Raw genomic sequence first — 26,762 nt, forward strand, 5'->3', positions numbered from 1 at the left:
AAAGAGGTATGTGTTTACATTGTGAAACGTATCTTGGTGTAAAAACCTATTTACGACAAGGTAAAGCAAGTTTTTAACTTGATGTAACTAGCTGAGGTAAAACCTATACCATCCACTCTGGGGGTTTACCTCAACCAGCTATATACAGTTAAAAACTACAGGACCTTGTCTCTGTTGACATAACTAATTTAAGTTAACTGTCTCAATGTAAAAACACACATTTTTTCCCCCCAAGTGAAGATGAAGCTTTGCCCCATTTTTGAAACCGATCCCTAGACAAGCTCTAAAGCCCAAGTGGTTTAATTAAAAACAAGATGTATTAAGAATAAAGGGACGATCAGATTAAAAGAATTTTCACCACGTATCCACTTTTACATGTGGCAGGAATTAGCAAAGGTAGGGTGATTGCTTTTGTGGTTAGCTGCAGTATAATAACAGCCTTACAGTTCTAGAGTTGGATTTCTCCCCACTCTGACTAGCCTATCTGAGATCATCTTCCTTCTGGTTTTCCCTTTCTCCGCTCTGTTATCCCTTACATTTTTCTGTGAGATGCCACATGTCCATTCATCCCAAAGTAGTCTCTAGGATCTGTCCCAAAATTAATGCAGGATTATGTTAAATGCTGTAGCTAAACTATTTCAGTTCCTGTTTTCTGGTCCTGTTTTCTTATCACCCCAAATAATCCTTTGGAGGTAGATCATGTGTGCAATCTCTCTCCCCATCAGGGAAGTGTCTGTTGTTATGAGAAATTATTTTGGGATGCTAATTAACTTTTCTAAAAATGTACTAACCGTAACCAAAATTTTTAATCTGGCAAGAATCTCATTGTCTGCTGCTTCTGAGGCTGTCTAGAAGATGAAAAAAGGTTCTTTTTTAAACTGAGTTAGCTGATGTGATGTAAAACACTTCTTAACATCTTTTGTACATAAAGTTTTACATCTTTAAATTCAGCTAACAGGATTATAAAGGTATTAAGCTGTGTCTACAGACTAAGTATTAAGGATGTTTCATTAGCAAACTTGAGTTTAAAAAAAGCACCTTTTTATCATGAAGACATACCTTGAGACTTTAATGATAGTAGCCTAATATGGACTTCTCTTTTCACATTAATTCTGCTCTATATCAAATACAAATTACTGAGACATTAAAATTAGTCTCTCACAGTATGCCATTGAAAAAGGGCTAGTCACCTTAAATATGCATTAGTAAGAAACCAGATTTAATTTTCATTGGGAAAGCTTCAACTACTGGGAGAGATCTTATATTACAGAATAACTTTCTTTGTGTGACAAAACTGGGGTCATGTTCCTTAAAATAATGTGAATAGAATTATTTATTGAATAGCAGTGGGAAGATTTAATGAAAACTTTATGGACTGAGTTCCATGCAAAGTATTGCATAATTGTTTTTGCAACCAAGAATAATAGACTGTATATTGCTGATAGAGAAAAAATTAAAATGGATAATCCATAACTTTTTAGTACACTCAAAATAAAGTGATGATCAAGTGAATGTTTATCAATTCTTTGAGTAGTGAGAAGACAGTATGTTTTTTAGTGACTGAGACTGACATTAATTTAAAAAACAAATGCATATAGATATGGAAACTAAATATGGAAAAGCAATCCTGAGCATCAAGCCCAGAATTATAAATACAAATAAACAAGAGGCAGAAACTTTTAAATATTTGATGCCTCTGTTTCAGAGCCACATTCTTGTATATTATATTGTAAAATTCTTTTGTTGTTAAGCTTTAAAGTATCTATCACTTAATTCAGACAAAATAAGCCCTGAAGAGAGTAAGGGCTGTACTTCTCTCAAAACCCAGATGTTAGAAAGCCTGAAAAAAGTTAATGTTCAACTTTAAAAAAATATAAAATCAAGCCTGATGACCATTCTGAAGTATGCAAAAGCGGGAGGGAGGGAGGGAGGGAGGGAGAGAGAGAGAGAGAGAGAGAGAGAGAGAGAGTGTGTGTGTGTGTGTGTGAGAGAAAGAATATATAAAATATCACAAACCACCTTAATTCTGCCCTTTACCACAATCCTGAGGACAACTACAAAATCTTAGAAAACTCTTAATCATCTGTCACACAAGCTCATCTCAATATTGACCAAAAATATTAATAACTTGAGGGTGAAATCCTGGCCCCATGAAGTCAATGGCAAAACTTCTATCAATGTTAACAGGGGCAGGATTTCTCCCTTTATCTTACTAAACTTGTGCATGGAAGTTTGGCACGATTTTACATGACTGGCAGTTTGTGCTAAATTGAGACCCAAAACTGGATAGCAGCGGATGTCTCAGCTCACATCGGATGTGCAGTGTTAGTTATATGAGGTTGTTTATTAGTGGCTGCATATAAAATAGTTACATTTAAGTTATATTTCAACTATATATTTTAAATAGGGTGTATCATAAATAGATAGCATAGTTTTTGCTTATCTGTCTGAAAGCAATTTACCTTCAGACTTCTTCTCTTGCATTGTTCGACAAGTACTAGTTAATGCTTTAATATATATTAATGTACACACACACTGTCTGTTATGTACATAAAATGTATACATTCTTTTTTAAAAATCTATTTATGTTCCTCTGTTTGGAAATAAATATTTTTTTCCGAGGAAATATCTTTCACTTGAAATCACTAACTCTATACTAAGTCAATTTCACATCAATTTTAGAATGTCTTTGTTTCAACAGAAAACAAAAGAGCAAGAAGAGGCATTGACAAGAGAGACATTGTTCATTTTCAATGATATGAGGATCAAGTTCCCAGGAAAAACAGATGAAGAGGCAGAATTAATCATAGAAAATGTAAATATCAGTCAATGAGAGAGAAGCATCACAGGCTCAAGACATTTATTGTTTTTATATTAAGTCCTACAAATTTTGGAAAATAAAAAGTACATCTAATGTTTCATGAGCTCCTATGGCCTTACAGCTCATGGAATTCATAAATTAAAGGATTCTAAAAGCTCAGAGTTCTGCATTCTATCTTACTTGAAAAGAGCAACACTGAAACCATTCTTAGGACTTTATAAAATGTGACAAACATGTATAATTAGGAAGGTTGAGTAACTTAAGTTTATAATTTGTGGATGTTTGCCCTGTTAAAGCTCAAACTTTTAAGTAAGCACAGAAGAATGTTACAATTCATTAACCGTTATGTTTCCACAAATGTTGATACAGATTGTGACATGTTTAACTTATCCCTGAATAGGCATGCTGAGGAACTAAGAAAGGCATGCAACAAGGTGAAGTGGAAGCCTGAATACAAGTGCCAGGAATACCATTTGCATTTTTAATGGTTCCTTCAGTTTGCCAGCTTGGCTTTTCCTTTTATCTAACATTCTTCTGAGCCTTAGTAGTTGGCATGAAACAAAGAAGCATTTGAAAGGAGATGAAGGAATAAGAGAGGAAAACGAAACATGTAAAGGCAAATTTTAAAAGAAACTAATACCAAATATGAAGAGATACAGGGAGAGGGAGACAAACTGCAGATTAGAAAAATACTGAAAATGCCAAAGAGCAAAGAAAAAAACATTAGTTAAAGAAAGAAAAAAGTAAACAGTGAAGTTGTGTTATGCTCTTTGTTTGGCAGAGGTGTAACACAGACAAGTTAACTTGTCTCAGATTAAACCAAATGTATCCTGGTTCAATCAGGAGTACACTAGATTTCTGGCAAATTTAATCCACTCATTTAAGAAGAATCAGATTTCCAGCTACTATATAACCCAGTGCTTCTCAACCCATGGGTCGCTTGCAGCCCAATTAGCATACAGCTGCGGCCCATGACATCCTCAGGGTCATACAGATGGTATATATATTGTGGGGATGCGGAGAGCTGCATTATAGAGAGCTTCATGTGCGGCCCACAGTGGTATATAGGTTGAGAACCATTGATCTAACCCATTCCACTATTGTAGAAGGTTGTCAGAAAGAAATGTCTCTTTGTATCATGTCCTAGAGGTGGACAGAGTGGCTCAGCAAAATCACAATCAGTAAAAACTTCCAAGCTGCATTCCTTGTGCTTGGAATAACGCACGTGGTCTTGTTTTAAAATCTCAGAATTGTTAGTGAGGAAAGTGCACTTTGCTAAATTGAAAAAAAAAAATTGAAAACCACTGAAGTTAACTGCAAAGAGCATACTACTCATGCAATGTACATCCTACTGTATTCCTTACCAATATTCGTCTATCAGAACTGCAGTTCCTCATCTGTGCTCATGACTAAGGATATATTTCAAGAACTACATGCTAAAGAAATGCAGTTGCATTTGTTTCTTGTTGAATAGCTGGCTAGATACGAGAGAACATTGGATTGCTGCTGTGGGAACCATAGCTTGGAATTTCTTGACTTGTGAGTGTTTGAGACAAATTCTGTGTCTTGGTCTGTGACTAGAGGGAGAGGAAGCAAAAGTGAGTTTATGCCACCTTTCTAGACCCCACTTTTCTCTGACAGTTCAGCAGTGAACTCCTGGTGTGGCTTAGAGCTTACACTGGCTCTGTTGTTCCCAAGACTTCTTCCAGCAGTCAGTGATTACCAAGTGTGGCGAGGTAGGCTTGTTTTGCCTCTCCACGGGTCCTGCGCTCTTCTTGGATATGCTGGTGGTATAGCTGGGTGGGAGCGGGGGGCCTGGTCCCACCCTCTACCCCGGGCCCTGACCCAGGGACCCTGTGAGGAGTAGCCTCAAACCGCTAAGTTCATGAGAGCTACTACCTTCCCTGGGTCGCCTGTGCTTGGCCCCACTGCTCGTGGTCTTCTTCCTGGAACCAGGGCAAGGGTTTTTCCCTCTTCCTCGCTGTGGGTGTCTCTGTCCCTGTGATCCTTCCCTGTTTGGGTGAGGTCACCCCACCTCAACTCCTTTGCTCAGTTGTCTCTGTGCCTATGACCCTTGGCCCTGCCCGGACGGGCTTCTCCTTAACTCCTGTACCTTTGGGGTTGTGGTAGTAACAGCAATTGCTCTAGGCTCTGGCAGGGCACTGCTCCTCCACTCAACTCCCTTTTAGCTGCCTCTATCTGCCTGACAGGGAGGCTTTTAACTGCTGGAGCAAGCTCCTTAATTGGCCTCAGCTGGCCTAATTGGCCTCATTGACCTGGAGCAACCCCAGCTGAATCACCCAGGGAACAAGGATTTGTTGATCCTGGGGCTAATATATATACCCTCCACTACTCTCCTATAGCCTTTGGGTTTGGCGCCCTGTCACACAGGATAAAGGAGTGCAACATAACTGCTTCCATTCCCTTGTGAACACCCCTTACAATGCAGGCTTGGAAGAGGGTGAAATAGAGGCTGCAACACCTTTGGATTCTCTGGTAGCCAAATCTACCAGCTTTGGGTCTATTCTAACTGACCACAGAATCTGGCCCATCAGAGGGAGTTTAGCCTGGATAGGAACTGAGGCATAACATGAATAATTCACTCATAGGTTTCTTCCCCACTCTCTCCCCCCTTACTGATTTCATAGCTAGGCTATTCCTTTTCTAGAGTGTGAACTAAAGTAAAATGCTTCCTTAACACTTTCTTCACAATATGCTCCATCTAGTGGTATGTCCTAACTTAACATTAAGCATGACCATGTGCTTCTCTATTGCAAAGTCCTCTTGTAAAGCCAAAAGCTATTAACAAACTTCTATTGGAAAATAAGAATTTCAAGAGGTCAGATAACAAAGTGATGGTATGTTAGATGACTTTGAGGCAGAATTGTTAATAGGTTCTGATCTGAAATACAGCCAGAAGAGCAGAATAGCAAGATATGAAAAAGATACGTTCACAGTTCATTAATACTTAGATATAAGTAAAGAAAAAATGAAAATACATTTTTGTTGACATATGATTATTAGGAAGGATATTTTAAAGTTACACCTAATGACCTATCTGAAGCACAAAACTTCATATTTACTAGAATAAACAATGGTTATATAATAATGAACTCTCTGCCCACTGCCACGCTTTTGCTGTGTACTACTAGAATGGCATGATCAGGTGGAACAGGGACCAGGATCTGGCTCAACATCAGTATCTGTTTTCCTAAATTTGCAGACACTTTTCCATTTCTTATAGAGAATTAATTTTTTTTTTGCACAAAATGTTTAGATTGTTTTTAAATAAATAAGTATTTTACCAATATAATATTTTTGCTGAAAATCTCAGATTCCACTCTTTATACATGTTCATTTTTTATCTTGTGTTTTTAAATTAATATAGATTATGGATAATTGGAAATACCATAAAACAAATGTGGCTTCATATTGGCTGATAAAACTGGACTCTGTAAAGCAAAGAAAGGTGAGTGATACACATTTCAATCTTTGAAAATAATATTAAGTAGTGAACATTTGCTTAGTAGTGACTGTCATAGAGAAGTTTGAGATGTCCAAATATGGGCCATGCTGTATTCTTATGTCAGTGACACCAATATATATACAGAATAATTCCATTGCAGTTAATGGTGTTAGTCCATATTTATACCAGTGTAACTAATGTCAGAATCTGGCCATTGGATAAGATTTTCAAAAACGGGTGTTTAAAGTTAGGTAATTTTCAGTAAGAGTTGTTGGATGTGCAGCATTCTTGAAAGTAAGGTTACTCATTCAGGAGCCTACATATGGATTGAGGTGCCTAATTTTGGGTACCCATTTTTGAGTATCTTTGCGTAGAATTGTATGCATATTGTCCGGTGTTACTTGGAGTATACCTTGCACAGCTCATGTGTGGTTGCAAGTCAACACATGGGGGAAGAAGGGGAAGGGAGGAAGGAGAGAGAGAGAGATCTCCCAGCTGGAGGGGTAATACTGTGATCTAATGGAAAAACTGGTTGTTAGAAAACAGAACAGTAAGCCATGGAGAATTGTCACTTCTGGTACAAAGAAGCTTGTGAAGCAAACTTCTTCTCCCACCCACCAAAAGAAAAGGAAGTAAATATAGCTATCAGGTGTCTGAGTTGACTGAGTCTGAATTTGGCACTTTGAAGGCTGGTTCACCCTGTGGACTTATGTCGATTTAAAGTCCCCTATATCGATTTAAGCACTCCGACGTTCACACTGTCACCACTGTTAAGTCGACTTAAGGTCCCTAGCCTACCCTGGAGAGACTGAAGGAACCCTTCCCCCCACTCCTTCACCCAAGACATAACTGTTCAAAAATAAAATTTTGCATCTTTTCAAAATGTTTCTTTATTAAAGAAAATCTTGTTCATGAGGGATTTTCCAGGCACAGATCTGGCAAGCAACAAATGGGGGGGGGGGGGGTGCTGGGTGGATGAGAACAGGCAAACAACAGGGGTGTGTGTGTGTGGGTGCATGAGAAAAGGCAAGCAACATAGGGGGTGGGTGGGTGTTCCAGGAATTGGGCACAGACAAAATGCCGTAAAGAAAACTTGCCCATTGTGATGTGATGTAATTGACCATTTGACCTCAAGTTCCTATGTCAGATGGAAGATTAAGCCATACAGTTTTATAAAACTAGCCTACCTATATTAGAGACACAGACAAGATAAGAACTTGATAACGCTGGTTAGCTGCGAAGGTCTTTTGGAATGATATAAAGTGGCAACATAAAACCACATTTCTGCAGAGATTTTTAAAAAATGTATAGCCTGCATGTATTGGTGGTAGCGGCAGTCACCCTTGGTTGAGACTGAATTATTTTATTATTTGACAGCTACTGGTTCTTCTGCTAATTAGTACCCTTTGCTAGTGGTTATCTTTTACATGTTTGTAATGCAGTGGGAAGGGTCAATACCTTGAGATCCAGGTGCATAGACCTACTCCCTCCTCAGCAGCAGTCTTCCCTATCTTTCACCAAACCCCTGTAGGCCTTTTTGCAGTTCCAGGGATCTACACATTTGTAGTGGTGGGTTATCGGAAGAGCGGGTAGATTAGTCATGATCCATGGGTCTCAAACCTGGGCCCGCAAAATTCATGGGAGCAGCCACATTCCAACCCTCCACCTTGCAGCCTGCTAGCAATAGTTTACCTGAGACCCACAAAGCCCAGCCCCTCTATCCCTGAGGTCCAATTTGCAGAGTCCCAGAGTGGCTAATTGGCCCACTGGCCCTATTTAAGAGAGCAGCAGGAACAGAAAGCTGTCCAAACAACTGGGCTCCATCCTGTTCTGAACTGTGTCTGTGTGCCTTGTGTTTCCCTCTACCTGCTCCTGCTTCCCTGGCTTGATTTTTCAGGCATTCCAACCTGGCTTGACTCCTGACATCTGACTTTTGGTTCCTGACTTCGTTTGTCTCCTGTCTCTGACTCCCTGGTATTCTGACCTGCTCTGTCGGTCATTCTGATCTTCAGTTTGTCTCCTGCCTCTGACTCCCTGTATCCCAAATGAGTCAACGCTTGACTCCTGTCTCATGACTGCAGACTCTGGCTCTGACTATTAGGTCTGGCTGCCAATGACCTGGTCATGACAAGATTGCACATTATCCTCCCTTCAGTGGAGTGTACAAGAAAAAGATAATGGAGTCACAGGCCCCAAACTGTGCAGTCTTCTCTGCAGTGGAGATCTCCTTTGAGGGGAGGGTCCCTGGAGCAACTGTACCTAGGGGGAGTCCTTGATCGCATAGATCCTTTGAATCCATGCTGCTAGGAGTAGCGGGAGAGGAGGTCTGGTGGGGGTCAGAACTGCAGCAGAGATACGGGTCATCTGCACAGAACCTTGGGGATTCTCTTTCACCTATTCCAACAGGGTTATCCCTCCAATAAAGGAATGGGAAGGAATCTCCATGAGGGGATACACTGGCAGAAGGAACAACCGCCTCTTGTGGGGCAAGCGGGGAGGAAAAATGGTGCTTAGACCTGATATGATGCCACCTCTCCAATTATCAGGTGTCTCAGACTGGGAATACTGTTTCATTGACTACAGTTTTCAATTGCCCAGTTTTTTTCTTCTACTATAGGAGATTCAGGCTTTTAGCCATCCAGTTTAATTTTAGCTTTTGCTTTATTGCTCCAGCTGGTGTTTCTCCTGTAAATGGTGTTTTAAAAGAGCATAGGACACTAGCGGGTCCTGTGCTTTCTTTGACCGACACTTATATGGCACACAGGGCATGTACAGTATGTCAGGATAAGATACTAGATCATTATTAATATAAAACTGCAGTACTGAAAATGTGGATTTCTTTCTTCTTGTGAAGACATCTTTGATAACTCAGGAGACTAATGCTACCTGAAGCATTGGTGTGCTCTTGATATTTTGGCAGCATTGGAAGTAATTTGCCCTAAGTTTCTGTACCTTTTTAACCTCAAGCCCTTCGAGCAATCAGATAGTTATTCTTAGGGAAGTAGTTATACAAATGGCTTACCTTGGAGATTGACATTGCAGCTAAGGATTTCCAAATGTGACACATGAGTGCAAAGCTTTAGCGGATCTGAAAGCAGAGTGTTTTATATTCTAGTGGGGTGGGGCTGGGGGGGGGGGCAAAAGCAGAAAAGGAATGAGTGTTAGAGAATATTTCTGAAAGTATAATTATGTAGTTCAAAAACAGCTCTGCAACTGTATGAAGTTTTAAAACAGAAACTCGGGCTCTCTGGCATATGCCCTGGGATTATTAGGAAGTTCTAGAATACAGGAAAGAAATATCTGCCAAATATGCTAGGTTTTCAGAAGGTCCATCCCCAACAGATATATCTTTTCTTCATGATTTCTCCAGCCTTGCTTTGGATAAATACAAACATCAGTACCTGGCCATAATCTGTAAGGTAGAACAGTGATGTAAGGATTACCTCAGTTTGCACAATTTCTTCTGTTTCTATTGATGGCACACTGTCTGTCTGTCTTGCTTTGACTGTTCAATTTATTCACCACCTTGTTCTGTTACATCTAGATGATTTGCTTTGTTATTGGTGTAAAACAATGTAAACATAAGAAAGAAAAGCACATTCTCATTCTGCACAGGGAAATTAATTTGGTTGGGGCTAGATGGTTGGAGGTACCATTAAGCCCTGTGCCCTTGTGCAATGCCTTAAAGTTTTTAAATTCTTCCTTGAGTTCTGATCCCTAGGGGTGTTCACTGTGGGGCTATATGCACTCCATGTGCACAAAACCAGAAGACTCTCCCATAGCAGTGTCCATTGTTGTAGTAAAAAGACAAAGCTCTTCATCCCATAAATATCTTCCCCTGGCTAAATTCTCTACTTGGTTGCTCTCTTGTCAGGTATCTGAGGGTTTGGATACCATCTTATCTGCTAAGCAGTGGTGGCATCTCCTTTCAGAAAATCACTTTATTTTAACAGGCTTTATTCTGTGTGATGCGATTGGCATTTTAGGGTCTGCTGTATTGCCATTTGCTTTTTTGGGTGAAATTTGCCTCTGTTTAGAGTGTCAGCACAAGGCCTATATAATACTTAAGTCACATGTATGTTTTCAGAAAACATGTTATGGGCAGTATCTAAATAGCCATGAATTAGCCCATATTCTGTGCCTCAATTCTTAATGGCCTTAATAACACTAATATGTCCACACACAACTCTTATTTAATTCAATGCAGTTACACAGGTGTATCAGAGGGCAGAATTGGGCATCATATTCTAATGAGTTATTTCATGCCTCACAGTCTACTGGTTCATGTGTGCCCAGAAGAAAAATCACATTAGACATCTAGCAAAGATGCATACTGGACAGAGAGACCAATTTATACACTGTGCAAAAATTTCCCAATTTTCTTCTTTCTCCCCACAAACGGTATTCAGATTAGCAATACATGTCCAGTACGTTTTAAAAAACATTTTCTTTTCAAATGTCTCTTAATGATGATTTTTCTTCAATTATATGATATGCTATTTCCTGCATAAAAGCCAAAGTCTTACTAAAATAGCCTCTTATAGTTTTATTGTGGGCAGTATTAAGGACCTGCAAAACATGCTGACGTCATTGTAGACTTTGGGTGCTCAGGTCCTCTCAGGATCATTCTTTTATGAAGTAGATGGTATTCTAAACATGGTAATCAATTTTAAAGTATTCTGTGTGGCTTACGTTGGTATTAATCACAAGGCTCCTTATCAGCGCTCTCTCTCTCTCTCTCTCTGCATCTGTCTCCTTTTCTCTTTTTACTTGTTTTAACAATTATTTTTACTAGCTACCACTGGAAATGGTGGTGGTGGGGAAATACAAATGTAAATGAAAAAGTTGTTCAGTTTTTGCAAAATGGTTTTGATGGAAGATGAGTGCCATAACACAGAGTAAGTAAATGAAAACAGCTTCTTGAAATTTAGAAGTGATGATGCTATATGATGATTATCTCTTATCATTTTTTCTGTGCAATGAAAGGGCAGATGTTTAATTTGGCGATTTTGTTCTATATGCCTGGAATTTGAAGTGCTTTGATTTGCTTGAAATATTCTTTCTAGGTTTTGGACATAGTGAGGACAAGTGTTCGTGCTGTTCTGCAACGCGTCTGGAGGGTTTCTGATGTTGAATATTTACATTTGTACCGTATTTTTAACCGGGTGTTTAATCGCTTACTCTGGAGCCATGGCCAAGGCCTGTGGAACTGTTTCTGTAATTCCGGGTAGGCCCAACATATTTATTATTGTAATCCTTTTCATAACTTCATAGCTCTAGTTAGAGCTGGCATGGTTTAATGTTTACTTTCATTGAAAAAAATTATTGTAATAACTAGAACTATTTTAAAAACCATTAATCAAAAACATACCATGCAATTACCTATTAACACAGGTCAAGCATTTCCATAATAGGCCCCTACAATTAGGATCTTAGATCCCTATAAAGGTACCTAAAGTAAATGATTTGATTTTTCAAGAGTGCTGAATGCAGTGCCCATTGATTTCACTCATTGAGAGACCCTTCTGGCTCAACACTTTTGAAAATCAGGCTAATTACTTAGGTGCCATAATCTTCACTTTAGTTGGCCACTGACTAAAATCATAGCCCTATCTCTCTGATTCCTAGAGTAAAGAAAAGGAGACTTCAACAAAGAGTCCTGCTGACATTTTATACCACAAATATTCAGCTTCTGTTGTGTGCTTTAGAAATACGGCAGAATTTCTGAGTTGCACTATATTTGCTTTTCACCATATATCTGAAATAATTAAGACAATGTAAGCATGTGAAAAGTAGGAAATTGTGACACTGGTAGATAAGGAAATGTTTCTTTTGCTTGAAAATAAAGGATGCTTACTGGAAAACAAGATACCCTATTAAAATTAAATTAGCCCATTCTCCAACCCCTTACACTCATGCAGCTGAAGTCAAAGGACTGTTCATGTGAGAAAAGGTCTGCGTGATCAGGTCCTATGTAAATAACAAAGCAAAATATGCCAAAGATCCTTTTCCTAGTCTTCCTTATGGAAAAAAATGTATATACGAATGTACCATAATTGGAGAGTATATACGTTTCTCCATAAGTATACAGAGTAAGGTGAGTAATGGGATTCTTTTTATTAGCTTGTAAAAGAGGATTGAAAAGAGATTTATTGAAAACAAGCTTCAACAAATATACACACTGTGATGATGGGTTTCATATGTACAAAAGGAATGAACTCATTTGTCACTTGTAGAGAATGCATGCACTACAGTACAAGTTTAATAAGAAATCTTACCTGTAGCCAACACAACAGCAGGAAAAGGGAGATGGGAAAAACAGGCTATTAAAAACAACAGTCTCAGAGAGTGAGAGATCCTCTGCTGGTACAAATTGGCATAGCTCCATTGATTTCAATTGACTTTAATGGTGCTATGTTAGTTAACACCAGCTGTGGCTCTGACCTATAATATGATTGATTGTACTTTGAGTGAGTGCATATGTCCATTACACTGTAGGTGTGTGAGCAAAACCTAAGCATTATTCCTAGTGATACCTTTTTCCACCTCCTGTTTTTAAAAATATTTTTTTATTTAATTTTATTTTAGAATTTTTCAGGTTTTTTTCTAGTGTTGAGGGTCTTTGGTCCCCGCCTGATAGCTGGGGAGCCTATGCCAAGATTCCCAGGGTTCAAACCCTGCATGCGCTGCAGACAGACTATGCCTGGGAGGGACCGTCATTCACACTGTCTCAAGTGCTTAGATGAGGGACTCATTAGAGACAAGTGCTCCATTTGTCATGGTTTCAAAACCATCTCAAAAAAGCTGAGGCAGGAGCATCTCTGTTAGAACACCTTGGAGGTTGCTTTTAGCCTGGCATCACAACCCCCTCAGTGATTGAAGGGAAGTTCTTGGGCAACTCTTTCCCAAAGTGCTCTATTACCTTTCCCACAGCAGGAGGAGATCCCCATCGGCAGGACTATCTTCTTCAAAGTCCGGGACTTCAGAGTAGTTCAGACCTCAGAAACTCAAGGGAACAGTTTGCACTGAGCTCTTTGAAGTCCAAAGTATGGGACTCCTCTACTGAAGTGTCCAGGACCAGTGGCAGAGAGCGGCCTTTGACCCATCGCTACCCACTATTGGCTCATGTGGACATACTTGAGCTGTTGACTCTAGTGCCTTCCCAGAGATCATCGAGATTGGCTTACCTCTTCAGCTGCAACACAGCTGCCTCCTGTCCAAGGCCAGTACCAGCCCCTCCACTCTGCATGGTACAGCAGCTAGGAAACCAGCCATGCTTCCCGCAGTACTGCGTCCACAATGTAGATTGAGATCTCAGTCAGCCCTCAATCCCAGTGTCATTCTCAAGCTCATAGGAGATCATGTTAGAATGATCATTGGAGGTTTTTAAGACTAGGTTAGAGAAACACCTGTCAGGAATGGTCTAGTTATTACTTAGTACTGCCTTGAGTGCACCTACTGAGGTGCCTTCCAGTCCTATACTTCTATGAATCTATAATCCTTATAGTTCAGTCTAGCTGAGACAACTGGGTATTCAGACCTCCACAAACTGTCCTTTGCTGGTACCAATAACCAGAGACTTTATAATGCAGAGCCATGGCCAGGTGCTGCACCGGAATCAAGTGCTGCACCTTATGACATGGTTTGTAAGTGATTGAGTGCAGAGGAGGCACATTGTTCAACAGCCATCCAGAAAGTGTTCTTAACATCAGAAAACCTTCCACAGGAGCTGGCTATGTGAATAAGTGGATGTATTTCTCTGTCTGGGCTGTCTCCCTTAATGAATCTCCATTTCAATCCAGAATTGCTTGAATCTTTTTCCCCCCTAAGGAGTCAGGTTTAGCCCACAGCTCCATTAGGGTATATCTGGCAGCCATCTCAGTGTTTCAGCCTTGCATAAATGGTAAGACTATTTTCACTCACGCTATCACAACCAGCTTCCTGAAAGATAGATATTTCCACCTATCAGGCACCCAGCACCTTTCTGGGATTTGAATTTGATGTTGTCTGCTCTTTTGGACCCTCCTTTTGAGGCTTTATCTTCGTACTTGCTTCTATACTTGTCAGTGAAGGTAGCTTTCTTAGTGGTCATCACCTTTGCTAGAAGGATAGGAGAACTGAATGCATTGGTCACTGATCTGCCATACACAGTTATCTACGAGGACAAAGTTCAGCATAGACCATACCCTAAGTTTCTCTCAAAGGTGGTATCTGATTTCTACCTGTCTGTTTTCTTCCCAAAGCCTCAGACTTACAAGAACAAGCAAAGGTTCCACACACTCGATGTCTGTCGAGCATTGGTTTATTACCTGCATAGGACAAAGCCCTTTTGACCTTTTTCACCACCCTTTGTTTCTTACGTGGAGCATGTGAAAGGTCATCTAATCAGATCTCAGACTCACTACATAAATTACCAGCTGCATCACAATGTGTTATACTGCCAAAGGGATAATGCTTCTGATAAACTCACAGCACACTCGACCAGAGCACATGTGACCTCTGCAGCATTTGTGGATTATGGAGATCTGCACGGCAGGGAAATGGTTTTCCATTCATTCATTGGACACTATGCACTGTTGGAAGCATCAAGGGAAGAAGCTGATGTAAGTAAAGTGGTCCTACAGTCCATCTTCCAATGAGGTTCTGAGTCCTGCTGCCTCGGTTATCAGCCTGGAAGTCACCGACAGTATAATGGACATATGCAAGCACTCGAAGAAGGAAAAACAGTCATCTTCCCATAACTTGTTCTAAGAGCTGTGTTGCGTATGTCCATTACACTACATGTCCTCCCTCCGCAGTGCATCGGACTCTGCCATAAACTTCTGGTGCAAAGTAACTGAAGGAGGCATGGGACTGCTCCACCCCTTATACTCTCACTTCAGAGCATGAGGTACTCACTTGAAGGTGGTGCTGCCCCTGTGGAAAAACTGTCTGGCACTGGTGCATGGGACAGATGCACACACCTACAGTGCAGTGGACATGGGCCGGTGTAATGGTAAAGGGGTATATGTCCCCAGTCTTAATTTCTGGACTTCTGATTCAATACTTTCTTAATATTTAGTGTTATATAGTATTACACGTAGCATTGCTTTAAACAAGATGTAGGTGATTTTGAGCCCCTCTTGCTTTTTATTATGCTGTTTTGGAAGCCTCAATTTGTGGCGATTTTTGTTTTCAGAAATCAATTTTTTTTCCACAAAAATGTTTTTTGTTCAAAAGTTCAGCTCTGTTGTTAAGCTGAGTCAGCTCTGCAGCCTGTTGAACAAATCCATGAAGAACAGGATCTTTGATATAGCAACAGCTCCTTTCCCACAGAACAGTGCCTTTGTCAGTGGAGCCCAGCTGGCTCAGGAGTGGAGCTGAATTCTGACAAAATTCCTGTTCCTTGTTAAAGGAGTTATTGCTTTGTCAGACACCTTGTTTTTTTAGAAAGGATAACTAATACACACAGACTCTGGTGTGGGTCTGTTGAGGTTGCTGTACATGTAATATACCGAATACAAAACCTACAAAGCAAGGAAATAAAAAGTTATGGCTGTCAACAGTACATATCCTCTGTTTTCTCCAGCTAGAGACATACTTCACCAATAGCTCAATCAACATACACTAAAGAGAACACACCAGAGCCTTAACTCTGCCCCTGCAGGGTGTGTGCAGTTTTATAGAATTGAAAAGAAGGGATACTGGGGGAGGGAAGTTTGGTGTGTTTGTGGTAGAGGTGGGTGGATGAAATTTGGGGAAGAAGATGCTGATATGCCTAGCAGGACAGAGTTAAAGTTGTGGTGCATTCTCTGTGGTGTATGGTGGTTGGGCTAGTGGTAAAGTGTCTCTCTCTGGGGAAGGAATAGAGGATATTTATTGTTAGCAATCTTAATTAACTCTTTGTTCCCTTGCTGTTTAGGTTTTGTGTTAGTTTTATTAGGTGTAAACTAACTTTAACAGATACACAAAAACACTTGTGCATTAATATATGGTATCTGTATAGTATTATCTAGATGTAGCTAATTAACTAATAATAAATTTACTTTAACCTGCACAAAATCAAGTGGAGTACTAGGAAAGTGATAGTACCAGTTTGATTAAAAATCAAGTTTCAAAAAAGGGTCACACATTATTTAGAATATTGCATACTTCAGGATGGCATTTCATTTGTTGTCTTCCTGTATCCCCTTTCCGGGGTGGTGATCCATGCCTAAAAGCAAAGTAGATATATCCAAAACTACTTCAGATTTTACTTGTCATATTTCCTGTTCATGCACTGATACAACATCAAATCTCACTAAGCCAAAATAGACATCCTATTTTATGACTCTCTCTCAAAACCCCTACACGGGGGATAAAATCCTGGCCCCATTGAAGTCTTTGGGGGGAAAAAATTCCCTACCATTGACATCAGAACCTGGAGGAGGGATGCAAAGAACCCCCTCATCCCTCTGCTCCCTTACTGTATGAAATGATTGTTTCATTGAAAAAAAGAATCAAACCCAAGTTTGCGAGCCATCTAAGCCATCGTACCAGCTTTTATATTTTGATAGGGAAAGGGATTTGCCTTTGGGAGGGGAGGGGGAACCACACACACCCCTCTGTGTTCATTCATATCTGAATACTGGAGCAAAAGTAAGTTGTTAACGAACACAAATGCTTAGTGAGTTCTGTGCACGGCATTGCTCTGTGTTGTTGTAAAATGCACCTAGTTACACTAGTGTGGTAGCCTTAAAACTTTGTGCACTGAAAACTGAAGGGACTAAACCTTTTTGGAAACAAAATGTTAATGGAAACATAAGTACCTGGTGTTTGGTTATTTCAGAGGGGAAAATTTACCAGACACTCATTGAAAAGGTTTTAATTATACTTCTCTGACTTGAAAGAGCCATCTCCCCTGCCTAGTTAAGGCAATGTACTAATGGTCTAGACTGATAAATGCCCCTCCCAGGACTTTTGAATAGTTCTGGTAGAGAAATGAAATATGAAATCCTTCCATTTATCTATTTTTTGGAGATGTGAAACAGCACACTATTTTGAACATTTTATATTCAACTGTCATGTATCATTTGCTATTCTCTTCATAATTAATATCATGGACTCCCGATCATGACTATATAGCATGGTAATACTTTCATTTATTAATTTGGCATCACATCAGAAACTATTCAGATAGTAGCTTGTTAAAAATAAATCAGCATTTTGTGTATGTTGTAGAACACCATTTAAAATTCTATGGCAGTAAATCTTTATATGCTAAACCTAAACAATGGTCCTATAAATGCTTTAGGGAACATCCTGAATGAAAAATAGGTTGTGAGCATTTTGAAATATGAAGATTAACTTCTTAATTTGTATTTGATATTCCCACCATCTATCAGTATATGGGTTAAATAGCATAGGCCTTTTCTGTAAACAGGCAAGTTTATGCTTTGCTTCTCTTACTCCTCTACTACTAAATCTGATTTACAGTAGTAAAGCTTTTAGATTGCCATTTATAACAGAAAACATGAGGTCATGTCTGTTTCCATGCCAACAGAAGTTCTTGGGAGACCATATTCAGTAAAAGGACAGAGGTGGTGACTCCTGAACAACTCCAGTGTTGTCAACGAATTGTACAGCTTTGTAAACATTGCCTGCTAGTGGCTTACAAATATTCAACAGATTCAAGAGGATCTCTTACTGGAATTAGCCCCGACTGGCATGATACAAGGTATATACTTTCATATTTCTAAACTCTAATTATGAGACAAATATTGGAATGTATGACCAGATTTTAAATTAATACATATACTTACCTCTAGGCCAGGGGTGGCCAACCAGTCAGAGACGAAGAGCCGCAAAGAGCCACAAAGAGCCACATTTACCTTTTCAGTTTCCCCTTGTCTCTTACCCTCCCCCTGCTGATCCCTCAATTTAGGGGGCAGCTTGTCAATTTCACTTTTCAGTTTCTGCTCCTCTCTTGCCCTTGCCAGAAAGCTTGTCAATTTCAAAGAGCAAAGAGCAGCATGCAAAGATTTGCGAGTGGCATTTGTATGAGGAAAGAGCCGCATGCGGCTCATGAGCCGCAGGTTGGCCACCCCTGCTCTAGGCCTTTGAAAAAGCAACAGAACTAGTTCAGGACAAGCATTTCCTTCCAACCACATTTCCTGTCATTATGATTTCTATAGTGTGATAGTGATGCAACAGGAATTATCCTTCCAGGGTTAGGAGGGGACTTACTATACTCATTTTATTTAAAACTAACTTACTAAAAGCCAGGGCAAGAAAGGCATTCTGTACTTAACTGTATTGAAACTTGCCTTTCTTCCTTTTCTCAAATTACTCAGAGTAATTGATTCCTAGAAGTGCCCTAACATGGCACTTCTGCTGGCTTCACAACCATAGCTGCAGCCCATGGTCAGTGTGGTGCCATCTGACTTACTGTGTTGCACAGTTTTGCAAAGTTGACTTCTAAAAAATGCAGACGTAAAAGTTTTTATTCTTGTATATCCCAAAGGGTATAAACGTTTTGTCAAAACCTTGCAAACAGCACAATATAGTAAAACAAATATTTTGGCACTTACCTGATTCTCCATAGGCTGGGTCAGTTCTTCCGCAGAGTCATAATATTGTCAGCATACTGAGGCTTACTGAAACATCACTAGGAGCGGTGAGCCAGTGATCTCTGAGTTAATGGTCCTGAAATGGCAAATTAAAGATAAGTTTCAAATTTATGTACTGACTGCTTCTCTTACCCTAGCAATTTGGATCATTCAGTACATAAACCTACAAATGATCTGTTCATTTTAAAAGTTGTACAGGTCTCTGCAAGGGCAGTGTTTATTCATTAAAAAAGCTACTACGTTTAGAATCTCCTGCAGAAAATAGACCCAATATATATTATCAGTTATCCCTACTGTATGAATTAATTGTTTAAGCAACATGTCTCAAACTAATTATTTGATATATTAAACTTTCTGCTGTTGTCATGTGAATGTTTCAGGGGCTCTAACATAATTTAATACCAGCTGGAAACAGAAGTTGATTGGTCACAGCAAAAGTAGAGGTAATTTAGCCACAGAATGAACCATATGCAATATTGATATACAAATGAGCTTATAACAGTAGAGTGGTACAATCATTTGGACTGATAAAGGCAAAACAGATCAAACTTAAAGTTATTCTTTCTTCCACTGTTAATAGTTAAGAGAAATTTTTTCATCAAAAACCAACCATCACTGTTCAGACCAATCAAATCACTCTTGTGTATTGCATAGCTAACAGGCCTGCTTTGGCAAAGAAGTGGGAAGGATGACCTGATAGGATTTCTCCATCTCCACTTTCTGTGACTCTATTCAAATCCAATGGAAGTTTAGTCATGGATGTCAAACATGAGCAGAATCAGGCCCTCTATTTTAGATAACTGCATAGCAACTACAACAAAGCAACTTTTACATCGTTAGCGGTGCAGCTGTCAGGATAACTTTGATTAAAAGCTATAACCAGTTTGTGTTGATCTCAACAAATACTACATTTATATTATGGCTATGCTAACCATTATTTTCTGGCTTAAAGAAGAAGCTTCCTATTTTCTTTATGGGAAAGAAACCCTTTTATATCAGCTGGGTTTGCATATATTTGTCCGGCCAGTCATAATATGTACAAGGTAACAATGAAGTCATTTCCCTTAAGAATAACTGCTACACAATTTCAAGTTGCACCTCGGTTCGTATTTCTAAGCTATAAGGAAATTATATGAAAGATTTTCACTGCTAATCATCTTTTTGTTGACTATTACTGTGTTACAGTAGGAGTAAGACCCTGTAAACTGCAGCATATGGGCAGAGTGTGATTTAAAGCTAGCTTTGGCATGCAGTAGTCTCATTTTTTTTCAGAACTCTGTAAAGTTTCATTTGTATAGCTCTATTGGGCTTTCTTGAGAGGGAAACTATTTTTAGGCTACATTTATGTGCGCTTTTTTGGCAGCTTTGTCAGAAACGTTCCAGTTGCAATTGGCTATTTGTACATTTTGGGCGCTTTACAGATTACCGTATGTCTAATTCCCAGTGATACTGTTCCTGATGGAAAACCAGTCATTATTTTAACTTTATTGCACAGAACAAGCTCAGAAATTGTTAAACATATATCAAAAATAATTTTCACTGTTCAGTTCAGTAGTCCCAGTGCTCTGTTATCAGACATTAGTGGGACTAGCAAGGTAAATGATCAATTATGTTTTCTTCACAAACCTTAAAAATAAAAGTAAAAATGCTGTGAAAACACAGCCAGACTTCTTTTCCAGTCAGGATACTCAAATCTCATAACACACACCTTTTTTTCTTTCTTTCTTTTTTTTTTTAAACCCCTCTAATCTTTTGAATCCTTATAAAATTATTTTCTAAAAGAAATTTGAAGAAATGTGATCATCCCCACCCTGACTCCTCCTGATGGTTAGATCCTTAAACTTTTTCCAAACAAGCATAGATGTCACATCTCAGACTTCATCAGAACTGCTCAGATGTTCTTGCTCCACTGTCAAGGTGTCATAGGGCTAAATCCTAGGAAACACTGAGCACCTCAGTGCAAAAGGTGCTCTGTAACCCCTAAGATCTCTTTGTAGCAAATTATTTAGCCTTTGGCAATAATGGCCTTTCTCTGGTCTTCAACAAACCAAACATTTACACTTTTTTATATAGCAGATGTTTCCCCTTAACAATCATGACATTGCCCCTCTCCTTGTGATTAGTAGGATTAATTCTCATAACTCTTCAATGCACTCTATCGGCATTAATCAATACGATTCCCTAGAATGGTGCTACACTTTTTAAACAATACATTATATAATCTGTGGTGTATGTAATCTGTTCTAACATTGCACATCACTCATGAAATTTTGATTTAACGCGGATGTTATTTTGTATAGGTTTTTTGTGCTCATCTAATGACTTATTCAAATAATTATAGGAACTGGTAATAAGAAACGATTTAAAAATGAATACTAGACAACTGAGGATGAATCAATCTTTGTAGTATTGTCTGAAATATATTTTAGAGAGAATCTGATTTTTAAATAAATAATTGAGACACTGATTAATGATGAGTTAGTAGATTGCAGAAATCCTGGGTGTTTGCATTACTTGGATGGTGGTGATGGCATGTCTATATTTAAAACAACTAGGGATAGTCCAATGATTAGAGTGGAAAACTGGGATTCAAAACTCCATGCTTTTTGCCTGGCTTTGCCACTGACTAGCTGTTTCACTTTTTACAAGTCAGTTAACCTCTTGGTATCTCAGTTTTTAACCCATTTTTAATCTGGGTAAAATGATATTATTCTAATTTAAGTCTTTGGGTGAAAGGTTAAAAATAGTTTTGGATAAGTGACTGATCTTTTTTTTCTATAAAGGACTGGTCATTGCAAGCATTTAACCTCTTTAGCATTACAATAAATCAATGGCAAAATGTTTGACCCAAAGTAGGCTGCAGTTTTGCTATGGCTACCTACAGGTTGCACTCATTTATTATTATTATTATTATTATTACTTATTAAACCATTTCCTTTGTTGTCTGAGACAAAGGCTTGTCACACAATACTCAGTGTGTGAATGTACATAAAGTCTGACATACCAAGATTATAACATGTGGCACATAAATGACTAACTCCTTTGCCCTTGAATGTTACCTTTTCAGCTAAATTCCACTTTTTTTAAAAAAAATCATTTTTAGGTATTTACTGCCAGGACCCTCACAGTTCATCATGAAAACATCATCCTCCAACTTTATCTGCACTTCATCTGGAATGCCTCGTTCTAACGTTTTGTTTACACCCAGGTACAGCCACTTGTGAAACAAAGAGAAGGGTACCATGCTTGATAAATCATGGCATTCCATTTTTTTCCTATTTAAATTTGTGAGGGAGCTGAATATAAGCACTGCTATATATTTGCTACAGTACATAAAATATAATTTAGCTGAAATCCTACTGTAAAAGCATAACCTTTCTGGAAATGTAATAAACCTTGTTAAGCTGTTTACACAAATATGTGAATGTCTAGATCTTGCTAGGTTTATAAGTAATTCCTTCCTACTAGAAATGTTATTTTTGCTGCAATATATAAAATGGAATTAATTTTGGAGATCCTATTACAGTGTTAAATTATTTTATAGTTGCAATATCTTTTAACTTGAAATATATTTATTGTAAATCATACTGTTTGTTCTCTCATAGATGATAAAAGCCCTGTTGTAGAACAGTAATAGTTATTAAATACAAGTAGTCTGATCATTTCTATAGCACATTTTAAAAAATTGTAAAAGAAAATCTAATATACAGACATGTTTGTATTTCTCCTATGAAATTACAAGGTATATGTAATAATGTTGTTTTTCAGTAAGGACAAAAAGTATCTTTTAGTCTAAATGAAGACAACCCAGAGGGTAAATATTCAAAAATACCAGTTCTGGCAAATAGGATCCAACTAGATACTAGTCATAAAACAAAAGGCAAAGGTTATTGCCAGATCTTACTTCATCCATCTTGTGTCTTGTGCCTTTCAGTTTCATTTGGAACCAAGCAGTAACCTACAACTCATAAAGGAGCCATGCATATTTTCTACTGTTCTGCTGTACAAGTGATAAAGCTGATATTTTTTTCAGAATTACTGCCGTCCCCAGTATCCTCTCTAAACCCTAAAATGGTTTGGTTTGGTTTTCATTGTGGGGTGCATTATATATTGTAGAATGTATACTCTAATGGACAGTATTTCTAGACTTGCTGAAACCCTAAGAAAATGGTTGAAGATATAATTAATTAGATTTCTGTTACTCAGATTCAGCTTTGCAGACTTGGCTGAATGACAGACACAATAAGAACTTGATATGGCTATGAGCCAGATCCTGAAGGCAGAGCTGATCTGAAGTGTGGTCAAGAAACATAATTTAAGAGTCTCTCGATATCCACGTTTGTCCCATCAAATAATGAATTTAGTTTGTAATCAAATGAACTGCCTTGTTCCTGTTTACCAGTCAAATGCCTGTTCACTCGCTGGTGAAAGTGGTCTTACAAATTTAGTTTTGTAGTTATTTTCCTGGAACAATGTAATAAATAGGGTGGGGCCCAATGTCCCTTGTGCCAGAGCATTACATGGTTTTTCTATTCACAGGCTCTGGACATGAAAAATTTTCTGGGATGGATTTTTGTAACCTTGGCCATTGCCAACCAAATAGGAATTTTGGCACCTATGCTTTTGCCTATCCAAGTTCCATAACTATAAGATGACTGTTTGTAACAGCATGACTGTTCCCTAGAAATGTTTTTAAAAGTGTGTTATTCTTTAAAAATTTGATTCTGAGGCTGATCAGATACACGCAGTCTGCTAGTCTGGCAGAATCTCTTCCTTTCCCATGTTAATGCTGGTTTACTCACACACAGCATGCTCTCATCAATCCACTTGATGTATCGCTGTGGGCCATACAGCGGTGACAGCTGATAATGCAAATTACATGTGATTACCTGTAAGACCTAACAATCTGTAAATCTGTCCCTCCAGGGAGTGCTAAAGTCCAGTGGTCTCCACAGTATACTGCTTTTGGCCATGAGGGAAATGTGGCTTCCAATTTTGGATTGCTAAATCCAAATCAGAGCTCTGTGATAACTCATCTTTTCAGTGCTATATTTGGATCAGCGTCTGAAGGTGCTCAGAAGGGGACTGGGCAGTCTCTTTGTCTAATTCTGCTAGCAGTAGAATTTTTAAAAATAGGGCACTAAATACAGATATGCAAACGAGGTAGAACTAGAGAAATCAAGGAAGGAAAGTTGCATGCCACTGACCAGCTCATGAAACGACAACTACAGGAGGGGTGACTGTGTGGGCCTAATGGAGCCCCCCTCTAGGTGCAGATAAGCATCCAAGTTTCAGGATGGTGTTTCATCAGTCCTTCAGTCAGCATACTTTACCGAGTTGTGTCTGTGCTTTTGTAAAAGACTGTAGCTTACTTTGTGATAAAATACTATTGTGACTAGTGATGCAACATCCCAGCACAATATGTGAGGCAGAAAATGTAGGATTTGTCAGTTTGTCTTTAGCAGATGCCTGTCCCAGTCACTCAATGCTTGGCCACCCATTTGAAAACATAACTCATAACCATAACCCACCCATCCCCTGCCAAAACCTAACCCATTAAGTGGATTTTTGGTCTGAGAGGAGAGGAGATGTTCAAAAAGTCTGAAACTGTCAGCTTATTCTCTCTGTCTCTCTCATCCCCCATCCTTCCCTCTTCCCCCCTCAAACCCTTAATTTACCAGAAAGCACACACAATCCTTAGGTACCTGGAAGCTTGTAGCTGTCAGCTCCCTGGGGGCTGACTCTGCACATTCATTCAACTCCCATTCTAGACCATCACAGTTACATGTGCTCCTGGCTTATTTGGAGAATTGTTTCTGGAAATAGCTTTCAAATATTGAAACTAATTTAAAAACTGGTTTACTGTCCCTTATAATGTGTGCTAGTGTAAAAATATCTACACTTTCAGTCAAGATGGACACCTCTAGGACTAGGCTGAGAAATGCCAATTACAAAAACTTAAAAAGATGTCACAATTTATTTGTGATGACAGGCAATTCTTACCCTGTGAAAATTTAGACTGATGATACTTGCTCTTACAGCCTTTACTGGGAGAAAATTCCCATTGAAGTCTGTAGATGTTTTGTCTGTATGGCTTGTAGAATTGGCTTTCAGGAGTGAGCAAAACCGGTGCTGTTTTCCTTAATGAAAAAACTACTGGTGCAAATATGTAAATAGTTTGAGTGTTCTGAATAAAGCACTATGCCCAGTAATTTTTTTCCCTAAAGAAAGTGCAATACAGAATTGCTTCTGCAATTCTTTGTAACAAGCTCAGGAGTCCAAATACAAAGGCAGAGAAGAGCATGGAAGATACTATTTCTTAAAGCATTACTTTGCGTAGGTAATGTAAGAAAAGAAACATTACTCCTACCACCTAATAATGACAGCCACTTGGTGGACTTTGCCCTTAAGGGTAAAGTTCTGTCTGGAAAGGAATTGCTTGTCTTCATTATAGGTAAATCAGTCTATACTATAGCAGTTCTTTTCTGTGTAGGAAAATCTACTGCTAGAATCTGATGACTAAGTCTATCTGAATGATTTCTTAGTGAAGACTTAGGACTTCTAGGCTAAGTTTTTGTGTCTGAATAATAAGGTACATTTTATCTCTTTCCATGTCTTCAAAATGTAAAGATTGAACTGTATTGACAGCTACATGACTTCTAATTTAAGTGTTAGCAAATATGAGTATTTGGTACTGTATCTTGCATGAAATATTGAAAAAGAGCTAATTTGGAGCTCTTGGATTTATTTCCATTTTCAGATAAAGTTAATTTCTTTTAAGAGCTGTTAGCTTGAACATTTGTCATTCTTCTGACGTGCTACTATTTTTATTGCATTTTGTTCTGTAAAAGTTTTCATGCATTAATTGTTATTCTGCATCTAAGTAGTTGTTCTTCCTCTAGGCAGAAGGTCAATATAAAGTCTCTGCACCATTTAAATTTCTTGTAGCCCTCAAATAGTGCCTTTAGTGGGACTTAAGTGGAGCATGGGCTTATGCTAACCCTGAGCCTAGGCGTAAATTTCAGTGTAGGTCAAGTGTAAGGGGCACTTAAAGGAGATTGTTCCCTCAAAGGTAAAGAGTCTGATCCTTTTTTCCTGTAGCTAAATCCTAAGAGGTGATGGGTTCCTACAACTCTAATTGATGCCAGTGGAAGTTACAACTATTCAGCACCTCTTATTGAGTTCAATGGTAATTGAATTTGCCACTAATGTGAATGGGAGCCAGAAGCAGGCTCTACTTGAGAGGATGTTTGGTGGAACTCTTTTCTCTCTTCCCCCTCCCCCCACTGCTGCTACTTTCAGAACAAAAAGACAACATTTTATGTTGAAGAGAAGCCTAGAAATATTTCAGTTAATGCTGCTAATGTTTGTATTTATATTTATTAAACATTTCTGATAGGACATACTGAAAATGGTGTCAGGGCCCTGTTTTGTATCTTGTTATATGGGTACAAGCATTGTGAATACTAGACAATATGATGATTAAAGACTTGGATAATGGAGTGTAGAGTGTGCTTATAAAATTTGCAGATGACACCAAGCTGGGTGGGATTGCTAGCACTTTAGAGAACAGGACTTCAACAGAATTCAAAATAACCTTGCTAAATTAGAGAACTGGTCTGAAATCAACAAGATGAAATTCAGAAAAAAGTACTTCAGTACAAAGTACTTCACTTAGAAAAGAAAAATCAAATGGACAACTTCAAAATAAGGAATAATTGGTAGTACTCCTGAAAAGGATCTGGGGCTTATAGTGGATCACAAATTGAATACGAGTCAACAATGTGATGCAGGTGCGAAAAAGGGTATTATTCTGTGGTATGTTTAGTCTTGAGAAAAGAAGACGGGGGGAGGGGGACCTGATAAGTCTTCAGATGTGTTAAGGGGC

The 26,762-nt window shown here is 38.8% G+C and overlaps 1 protein-coding gene across 1 annotated transcript in view; it reads left to right on the forward strand.

Moving 5' to 3' along the window:
- The window catches only part of TTLL7 (tubulin tyrosine ligase like 7), a 71,850-nt gene extending 49,084 nt beyond the window's left edge, over window positions 1-22,766 (forward strand). The window contains exons 16-21 of the mRNA XM_067538266.1: window positions 1,964-1,972; window positions 2,702-2,815; window positions 6,210-6,290; window positions 11,354-11,514; window positions 17,809-17,982; window positions 21,978-22,766. Coding sequence (XP_067394367.1) covers window positions 1,964-1,972; window positions 2,702-2,815; window positions 6,210-6,290; window positions 11,354-11,514; window positions 17,809-17,982; window positions 21,978-22,098 — 660 coding nt within the window. The 3' untranslated portion in view covers window positions 22,099-22,766. The remainder of the gene's footprint in view (window positions 1-1,963; window positions 1,973-2,701; window positions 2,816-6,209; window positions 6,291-11,353; window positions 11,515-17,808; window positions 17,983-21,977) is intronic.
- Window positions 22,767-26,762: the final 3,996 nt, after the last annotated feature.

Source organism: Emydura macquarii, unplaced genomic scaffold, assembly GCF_026122565.2.
Source record: "Emydura macquarii macquarii isolate MOO-44397 ecotype Brisbane River unplaced genomic scaffold, CSIRO-AGI_Emac_v2 contig_480, whole genome shotgun sequence".
NCBI lineage: Eukaryota > Metazoa > Chordata > Testudines > Chelidae > Emydura > Emydura macquarii.